At 44.7% G+C, this 10148-nt stretch overlaps 1 protein-coding gene across 2 annotated transcripts in view; it reads right to left on the reverse strand.

The window, feature by feature from the left end:
* Positions 1 to 10148, reverse strand: part of LOC139543767 (ras-specific guanine nucleotide-releasing factor 2-like) — a 45980-nt gene that overhangs the window by 9180 nt on the left and 26652 nt on the right. Inside the window, exons 8-15 of one of the 2 annotated variants that reach the window (XM_071350158.1) lie at positions 9461 to 9579; positions 8951 to 9114; positions 2091 to 2157; positions 1847 to 1983; positions 1577 to 1659; positions 1193 to 1441; positions 795 to 887; positions 9 to 553 (exon numbers count right to left, since the gene is read on the reverse strand). In XM_071350158.1, the coding sequence (XP_071206259.1) occupies positions 9 to 553; positions 795 to 887; positions 1193 to 1441; positions 1577 to 1659; positions 1847 to 1983; positions 2091 to 2157; positions 8951 to 9114; positions 9461 to 9579 (1457 nt within the window). The remainder of the gene's footprint in view (positions 1 to 8; positions 554 to 794; positions 888 to 1192; positions 1442 to 1576; positions 1660 to 1846; positions 1984 to 2090; positions 2158 to 8950; positions 9115 to 9460; positions 9580 to 10148) is intronic. The other variant, XM_071350157.1, reaches the window with a different exon arrangement.

The following is a 10148-nucleotide window of genomic DNA, read 5'->3' on the forward strand; positions in this document are numbered from 1 at the left end:
CAGCCTACCCCTGCGGATGCTGCGTCTGAGTTTTCCACAGAATGCGTCGATGCGCGGCATGTCTCCTCCCTCTTCCGGCGTTGGGGGGACAGGTTCTGGTGAACCGGGGGGGCGGCTCAGTTCTAGAAGGGCTTTTGTGGTGGTGGGAGGGGAGGTGGAGACCCCCAGGACTGTTGGCAGGCTGGGAGCCCGCGTGCAGGTGGGAGGGGGGGACGAGAACCCCGATGGAGCCCGGGTGGAGGTGGGAGGAGGCGAGGAAAACCCTGAAGGGGGCTTGGTGGCATTGGGAGGGGGGGAGGAGATGGAGGGAGGGTGAGAGGAAGTGGGGGAGTTAGCAGCAGAGGAGGAAGGGGTGGAGAGGTCTAGGACTCCTGCCTTGGAGGAGACCGGGGAGGAGAGGGAGAGTTTGCGGGAGTGAACCGGGGAGGAGGTGCGGGAGGGGATGGTGAGAGGAGGAGGAGAGGAGAACTTGCGACAGAGACGGGGAGATTTGTTGTTGAGGTGCTCGCCTCCCCACGTCCCCTGGTTGGTGGCAAAGAACAACTCCAGAGACCTGAGGAGGGACAGAGGGATGGCAGAAGAAGAGGAGGATAAAGACAAAAAGGAAGCACTTGATTATTTCTTTGTCATATGAGAAACCTATGTAACATCTATGATAGCCCTCTGAACTAAAACCGAGAAGAAAAGGTATTTTTGTTTGAAAGGCTGTATGAGTGAAATGAAGTAATGAAAGAGTCAATGGAGAGGCAGTGAAAAGAGGAGAATGTACGAGAAAGAAAAAAAAAGAGCATCACTCTTTTTGGTCCAGAGCAAGCCGTGTGATCTTCAGACTGTAGTCAGGACAGAGAGATGTGATGGACAGACGATCGGAGGAGTGATACTGAACCCTGAGAGGAGAGGAGGAGTGGAGGAGAGAAGGAGAAGGGGAGTGGGCAGGAGAGCACGGGAGAGGAGGTGTCGAAGGGAAAGATGTGGAAGGAGGGGGTGAGGAGGAGTGATAAAACCAGGAGTGGAGGAGGGGAGTGGAGGCGGAGGAAAGAGAAGGAAAGAGACAGAGAGAGTGATGGTCAGCATGCATGTCTATTATATGAGGATAGAGGGAGGAAGAGACAGAATGGATGAAGGAGTGATGGAGTGATGTGGCATGAGAAGACACAATGTGTGTGTGGGTTCATACTGTATATCTTTCTACCTGACCGGTATAGAGGTAAAAGGTTTCTTGTATATGTCGGCCAGTTTGTCCATGACCACAGCAGCGGTAGTAAAGATCCTGTACGTGTGGAGGAAGGTGTTGAGGAAGTCGATAGAGAGGAAGCGCAGGTCAGTCAGCCTCTCCAGCAGCCGCTCCACGCTGGCGTAGCGGATCTGGGGGACCTTGCAGGAGTTGAGCGTCTTGCTGAAGCAGATGTCCACATCATCTTTGTGCAGCCGTGCGTCCGACCTGGTGGGACAAGTATCAATAAGATCATCAGCTATTGGGTGATCTCCCAGATGGGCGAAGGGGATGGGATAACCTGGGGATTATCAACCCTCACTGACGTGGAAAAGGATATACAGTCTTTATTTGGGCTCTTACTTGATCATGTGCGGCACAGTTACTTTAGAGTTCTCCTCAAATACGCTGGTCATCAGGCCATTACAGCGGATATTATCTATACACTATAGACAGAGAGAAAGAAAAAGGTACAGAATGAACGAAAGACAGAGAGAGAAAAGAGAGAAGGAGAGACAGTCATGTTACTGTCCATGGTGCTGAACCTCTTTCAAAATCAGTGTAGAGGCTTGCAGAAGCAGTTGGTGTAGAGGTTGATTTGGGACTAGGCATCTCATCCCCAGGTATGTTTACCTGACTGATGTCACTGGTCCAGGCCGCTTTCTCCTGGCGGGAGGGAGCCAATAGGACGACAGAGAAGGCGGGGCCATCAGGGGGTTCCACCACGATTTTAAACTCCAGGTGGTTGAAGCCCTGACCTCCTGCATTGTCTACAGGAGCGGGGTGGGAGGGATCAAGGTCAATAGTTTGTTGACGTATTGATTGATTGATTGAGTTGACTTATTCATTGATTTATTATTTTATGAAAGATACTTACAGTCCTCATCGTTGGCATCCAGCTCCTCTACAAGGGTACATTCTATTAGGGACAACACCCCACCCTGCTGTGAGGGTCAAAGGGCAGAGGTTAGAAGCCATACATCTAACACGCACGTGTAGAGGGAAGGCCAAATGTGTCAAAATCTGCTTGATATGCAAATGTTTTCTACAACAAACACTACCGGTCAAACGTTTTAGAACACCTACTCATTCAAGGGTTTTTCTTTATTTTTTATTATTTTCTACATTGTAGAATAATAGTGAAGACATCAAAACTATGAAATAACACATGTGGAATCAAGCTGTAACCAAAAAAGTGTCAAACAAATCAAAATATATTTTATATTTGAGATTCTTCAAATAGCCATCCTTTTCCTTGATGACAACGCTGCACACTCTTGGCATTCTCTCAACCAGCTTCACCTGGAATGCTTTTGCAACAGTTGACACATATGCTGAGATTGGTTGAGGTCGGGGGACTGGAAGCCAGGTCATCTGATGCAGCACTCCATCACTCTCGTTCTTGGTAAAATAGCCCTTACACAGCCTGGAGGTGTGTTGGGTCATTGTCCTGTTGAAAAACAAATGATAGTCCCACTAAGCCTAAACCAGATGGGATGGCGTATCGCTACAGAATGCTCTGGTAGCCTTGTTGGTTAAGTGTGCCTTGAATTCTAAATAAATCACAGACAGTGTCACCAGCAAAGCACCCCCACACCATAACACCTCCTCCTCCATGCTTTATGGTGGAAAATACACATGTGGAGATCATCCGTTCACCCACACCGCGCGTCACAAAGACACGGCCATTGGAACCAAAAATCTCAAATTTGGACTCCAGACTAAAGGACAAATTCCCCCCGGTCTAATGTCCTTTCCTTGTGTTTCTTGGCCCAAGCAAGTCACTTCTTCTTATTGGTGTCCTTTAGTAGTGGTTTCTTTGCAGCAATTCGACCACGAAGGCCTGATTCACAGAATTTTCTCTGAACAGTTGATGTTGAGATGTGTCTCTGTGAAGCATTTATTTGGGCTGCAATTTCTGAGGCTGGTAACTCTAATTAACTTGGTATTTTACCAAATAGGGCTACCTTCTGTATACCCCCGACCTTGTCACAACACAACTGATTGGCTCAAACCCATTAGGGAGGAAAGAAATTCCAGAAATTAACTTTTAAGTAGGCACACCTGTTAATTGAAATGCATTCCAGGTGACTACCTCATGAAGCTGGTTGAGAGAATGCCAGGAGTGGGCAAAGCTGTCATCAAGGCAAAGGGTTGCTATTTGAAGAATCTCAAGTATAAAATATATTTTGATTTGTTTAACACTTTTTTGGTTACTACATGATTCCATATGTGTTATTTCATAGTTTTGATGTCTTCACTATTATTCTACATAGTCAAATAAAGAAAAACCTTTGAATGAGTAGGTGTTCTAAAACTTTTGACTGGTAGTGTATATCAACACATTTCGTATGTATATGTGTGCATTTGTCTGACCACAAGAAAGTACAGATGTCGCATCTTAATTTGACCCGTTTCGTCGTAGGAGGAAAATAATCCTGCGGCAAGAGGATTTTAATATCTGAAGAAATATTAAGAATCGCCACCAGGGGGCAGCCGAAGCGGTGTTTGTGTACAATGCAGCACCGTACCTACATTGTACCTTAGACTGCAGGTCCACTGGGCGCCTGTTCAAGTAGCCTACGTAGACGATGTGCAGGCTACAGCGCGTCTTGTGTGAATTCTTACGTGGATTATAATAAACGGACATATTTGTAGGGGATAGACTTTTTTTTCGTTAGGGCAAATCCGTTAAAAAAAATATATATATAAAAAGTTGTATTATATGTGCAAGGCAATAGCAAGAATAGATGATTGGTGGCCTCAGTGCCTGTGTGGTCCAGGGGTTACAACTGCTGACCCTGACACTGCCCTTTGACTCCCCCTATCTTCTCCATCTTTCCGACACTGTTCTAGCTCTTCAATGTAAGCAACAACAAAAAAAGACTTCAATTCATTTAGATAGCCTATAGCCTACATTAGGCCCACAAGTTAATTGCATTAATTTCAATGTTTTCAAGAAGTAAAACGAATAGTCTGATAATTTACACATCAAAGAAATGTGTCTCAACTCAACAAAATAGTCTTTGGATAGGCTCAAACGCATACACATCTTGACAGCTTTAAGAAATTACATTTTAAAGCCACACAATACAGGCTTTCAATCCACAACAAGGATGACTTCAAATGCCGGCATCAAACTGGAAGCACAGCAGGCCTTTGCTACTGTAAGCCGGCGCATAACAGTTAGGTAATGGAAATCTATAAAACGTGGGCGAGCACTGGAAGAAAGTTTATCGTTCTACAACGGGCCTTCATCTATCAATCAACTGATGGCCCAAATCAGCTCATCAACTCAGACAGGGAAACACAAACAGTAGCCTTCTATCAGTTTTCACACCATTCATTATGTGATTGGGTAGCTTAGAGAACGTATTGGAATAATAATCAAATAACAAGGGACCTATTGCAACCATCGATGGCACTAGATTATCACCAGCTGGTGTCTTGTTAAACGATCAATACGCGCTAAATTCACCCGCACAGCTGATCTCAACTGCAACCATTATTGGTCACCTCATTACCGCTCCCTAAAAGATGATGTCGACTAACCGGTGCCCCCGCACATTGACTCTGTGCTGCTTTATTCCTGGTTGCAACCAAAGTCTTTCAAGATATGTTCGCCCTCTGGTTGGTATTATCATCGGAACAACTTAGTCCTTTTTGAACATACTAAGGGTGATTTATCTATTTGACAAGAATTACGTACAAAATAAATAAAGTATTTCCCAATTTACCACGGCAAATCTACTGTGGCAATTTACCCCACACTTTGTATGAAACTAATGTTGGTGTAGCCCACTGTTATTATTTTGTTAGTTAATACATTTAAAATGACTGTTTTATATCTTTACTATTTTATACCATTATGTCCTCTTCGTATGAATAGATTGTTTTTATATATCCTTAGAGAGTGAAAGTAGTGTTGGGTGGAAGCTCTTTGTCATTGAGAAGTCCAATTATTTCATGGACTGCAGCAGACTGTAGGAATGTCTACTCTCAGTTACTCATTGCCTCTCCTGACTGTGAAATGCACGGCGGAGCACAAATAAATGGAAAAGTACTGAAGTACATCTTTGTGGAAGGGAGGGGGTGAGAGCTAAGGGTATAAATGAACACTGCGCTGTACTGAATGTACAGCATTCGACTGTTACATCTTCGCCGAGTTTACATTTGAAACATCACTCGGAGTTTGGGCTCTTTTGTATGATAAATATCTTTATTTTATATTGAGATATTGGTTTCCTTACTAGTTTCCTATTTACAGTATGCTATCCATTAAATACATCTGTCTTTATAGTAAAAGTGTCTGGTATGGTGATTTCTTATCAGGTTCGGGGGTAAAATATCCCTGGACTGTCCATACTTGAAATGTGTAACTAAATCAAGTCCATTGGCGGGATTTTGTTATTTGTGCCAGAAGGGTATGGGATGGAATCGAACCCACGCCGACAGGGTAGGCCTATATGTAAAATCTAATTTTATTTGTCACATGCGGCGAATACAACAGGTGTAGACCTTACAGTGAAATGCTTACTTACAAGCCCTTAACCAACAATGCTTTAAGAAGCCTTAAGAAAAACGTGTTAAGTAAAAAATAGGATATGTTAAAAAAAAGAATGACAAAAAAGTAACAAATAATTAAACAGCAGCAGTAAAATAACAATAGTGAGGCTATATACAGGGGGTACCAGCACAGAGTCAATGTGCGGGGGCACCGGTTAGTTGAGGTAATTGAGGTAATATGTACATGTAGGTAGAGTTAAAGTGACCGTGTGTAGATAATAAACAGAGTAGCAGCTGCGTAAAAGTGGTGTCTGGGTAGCCCTTTGATTAGCTGTTCAGGAGTCTTATGGCTTGGGGCTAGAAGCTGGTAAGAAGCCTTTTGGACCTAGACTTGGCGCTCCGGTATCGCTTGCCGTGCGGTAGCAGAGAGAACAGTCTATGACTAAGGTGGCTGGAGTCTTTCACAATTTTTAGGGCCTTCCTCTGACATTGCCTGGTATAGAAGTCCTGGATTGCGGGAAGCTTGGCCGCAGTGATGTACTGCGCCGTACACACTACCCTCTGTAGTGCCTTGCGGTCGGAGGCTGAGCAGTTGCCATACCAGGCAGTGATGCAACCAGTTAAGATGCTCTCGATGGTGCAGCTGTAGAACCTTTGAGGATCTGAAGACCCACGACAAATCTTTTCCGTCTCCTGAGGGAGGAGGAACAGGCTTTGTCGTGCCCTCTTCACAACTGTCTTGGTGTGTTTGGACCATGATAGTTTGTTGGTGATGTGGACACCAAGGAACTTCAAGTTCTCAACCTACTCCACTGCAGCCCCGTCGATGAGAATGGGGGCGTGCTCGGTCCTCCTTTTCCTGTAGTCCACAATCATCTCCTTTGTCTTGATCACGTTGAGGGAGAGGTTGTTGTCCTGGCACCACACGGTCAGGTCTCTGACCTTCTCCCTATAGGCTGTTTCATCATTGTCGGTGATCAGGCCTACCACTATTGTGTCATCGGCAAACTTAATGATGGTGTTGGAGTCGTGCCTGGCCGTGCAGTCATGAGTGAACAGGGAGTACAGGAGGGGACTGAGCACGCACCCCTGAGGGGCCCCTGTGTTGAAGATCAGCGTGGCGGATGTGTTGTTACCTACCATTACCACCTGGGGGCGGCACATCAGGAAGTCCACGTTCCAGTTGCAGAGGGAGGTGTTTAGTCCTAGGGTCCTTAGCTTAGTGATGAGCTTTGTGGGCACTATGGTGTTGAACACTGAGCTGTAGTCAATGAACAGCATTCTCACATAGGTGATCCATTTGTCCAGATTGGAAAGGGCAGTGTGGAGTGCAATAGCGATTGCATCATCTGTGGATCTGTTGGAGCGGTTTGCAAATTGGAGTGGGTCTAGGGTTTCTGGGATACTGGTGTTGATGTGAGCCATGACCAGCCTTTCAAAGCACTTCATGGTTACAGACGTGATTGCTACAGGTCGGTAGTCATTTAGGCAGGTTACCTTAGTGTTCCTTGGCACAGGGACTATGGTGGTCTATTTGAAACATTGTCACGACTTCCGCCGAAGTTGGTGCCTCTCCTTGTTCGGGCGGCGTTCGGCGGTCGACGTCACCGGCTTTCTAGTCACCACCGATCTACGTTTCTTTTTCCATTTGTTTTGTCTTGATTGTACACACCTGGTTTCCATTACGTTCTAATTTATTCCCTATTTAACCCTCTGTTTCCTACATGGTTTTGTGCGTGTTTGTTCTTTGTTTAGTAGTCGCTCTTTTGTGTCGAGCTGGAATATTTTTCCCTGCATGGAATTTGTTTGTGATTTTCTGAGTACGTTTTTACTCAGTTCTGTGTCCTGCGCCTGACTCCGTCCTACCCGCTGCACACTGACTTATGACAAACATGTTGGTATTACAAAGCAGCGGTCCTAACAACTAGACTACCCCAGGCCATGATTGAACTACATTTTGACAGTTGATTCATTACCTTACGTTCGCGATAAACCTTTTTTTATAATACACTGTAGATCTCAAAAATCATGGGCCAAGTTTTTTTTGCCTGCTTTTACCTCTCGTCTTTACATCTGATATTACAGGCCTATGTAGGCTATAGTTTAGGTGTAGCCTATCAGGGTTGGGGAGTAACAGATTACACGTAATCCGTTACATGTAAGGGATTGCAACAACAAAAAAACGGTAACTGTAATCCGTTACATTAACAGCAAAAATATTGTAATCAGATTACAGATACTTTTGAAAACTAGATGATTACTCCGAGGATTACTTTTAAATTCAGAAAGGATGTTTGCAAAATTTTTGGGGATACTTTTCTCAATGACATTCAAATCAGCATTGAAAAAAGGTGCAAGTTTAAGTTTGTTCCACCTGAGAGAGTCTGACCACAAGTCAGAGACCACTATGATGACACACCAAATGTGTTTGATGGATCACGGGTAAAGAGCAGGAATAGGCTTTTTGTGGGCTACAGTCCAAGCTATCTCTTCCAATGGTGCAACTGCTGTCGGCATCCAACGATGATCCAATTTGAATAAACGCTTGGAGGTAAGGATGACAGCAGTGGTGTGGTCTACGGCGATACGGATATCACTTATTATTGATATCTACATAGCGCATTGATGTGAATCACACTGCTGCTGTCTCATTTAGCTATTTGCGCCTCATGGATTGTGGTTGTTGTGGATGGCTGTTCGCAAATCAAAATGTGTATTTGAACCCAATAATGGTTGAATTCAAGGCGTTTACGCTGCCTATCAATCATTGCTTTTGAAACCAGTGGACAGCCAGTGAAAAATGCGCTCTTGCAACAGCTGTATAGTGCGGATCCCAGCATACGGAATAAAAGTGGGGCTTTTATTGCTCAATCTAATTCATGCTGATGAAAGAAATACATCCATATGCCTAATGGACACACGTGTATGGATACATTTCAGATAAGTCCATTTGAATGTGGGGGTGATAGGACCTATAGGCCTAGAGTAGCAGTGGGACATTGTCTAGCTTGAGCCTTTGAGCAAAGTCAGAGACGGAATATGATTTTGATAGCTGGCGCTGGTCTGAATGACTCGACTGCCCCCTGAATACGTTTTTGTGAAAGCATCTAAATCATGAGACTCATTTGAAGTCCCTGTTGCGCAGGAAAATTGCACGCGACAAAACAGCGATCAAATTAAAATCTGACATCTGTACATGCATATGTGTCTGTGTGTGTGTTTGACTCGCACCTTGAGCAGGTGCAGCTTTCCCCCGGAGGTGCGTGTGCAGACAAGGAAGTGTTTCGTAAACAGGAAGCACTGTCGTTCTCCTTCCTTCCTGAGGGACAGAGAGCCCAGACGGACCTTACTGAGCATGCCCCGTTCACTGCTGGATGGGAGCTGGATCAGAGAGCCTGATGGGTAGAGAGAGAGAGAGAGAGAGTGTGTGTGTGTGTGTGTGTGTGTGTGTGTGTGTGTGTGTGTGTGTGTGTGTGTGTGTGTGTGTGTGTGTGTGTGTGTGTGTGTGTGTGTGTGTGTGTGTGTGTGTGTGTGTGTGTGTGTGTGTGTGTGTGTGTGTGTGTGTGTGTGTGTGTGTGTGTGTGTTTGGTGGGAGGGGGAAAAAACATAGGTTACACATACTGTACTACTGATGACAGCCACAGGTAACCATCTTATAGTGTATTCTGGCTGGTGTGTGTGTGAATGAGTGAGTGAGTGCATTTGTACAGTATGTGTGTGTGTGTGTGTGTGTGTACTCACCCTGTCTGACAAAGGTCTGGCTGGTATCCAGTAATATGTCACAGCCTTCTACGATCATTCTCTCGATGGCCAGATTCTTACGAATGTTCTCTGTATCGCTCACCTCATCATGCATCATCCTGACAACACAACCACCGTTAGCTACATTATCCACCACACAACCACTGTTGACTACATTATCTACCACACAATCACTGCTAACTACATTACCTACTACACAATCACTGCTAACTACATTACCTACTACACAACCACTGTTAGCTACATTATCCACCACACAATCACTGTTAACTACATTATCCACCACATAACCACTGTTGACTACATTATCCACCACACAACCACTGCTAACTACATTATCTACCACACAATCACTGTTAACTACATTATCCACCACACAACCACTGCTAACTACATTACCTACTACACAACCACTGTTGTAGTCCTGGACATGACCTACTACACAACCACTGTTAACTACATTATCTACCACACAATCACTGTTAACTACATTATCCACCACACAACCACTGCTAACTACATTACCTACTACACAACCACTGTTGTAGTCCTGGCCATTACCTACTACACAACCACTGTTAACTACATTATCTACCACACAATCACTGTTAACTACATTATCCACCACACAACCACAGCTAACTACATTACCTACTACACAACCGCT

Source organism: Salvelinus alpinus, chromosome 18 (assembly GCF_045679555.1).
Source record: "Salvelinus alpinus chromosome 18, SLU_Salpinus.1, whole genome shotgun sequence".
NCBI lineage: Eukaryota > Metazoa > Chordata > Actinopteri > Salmoniformes > Salmonidae > Salvelinus > Salvelinus alpinus.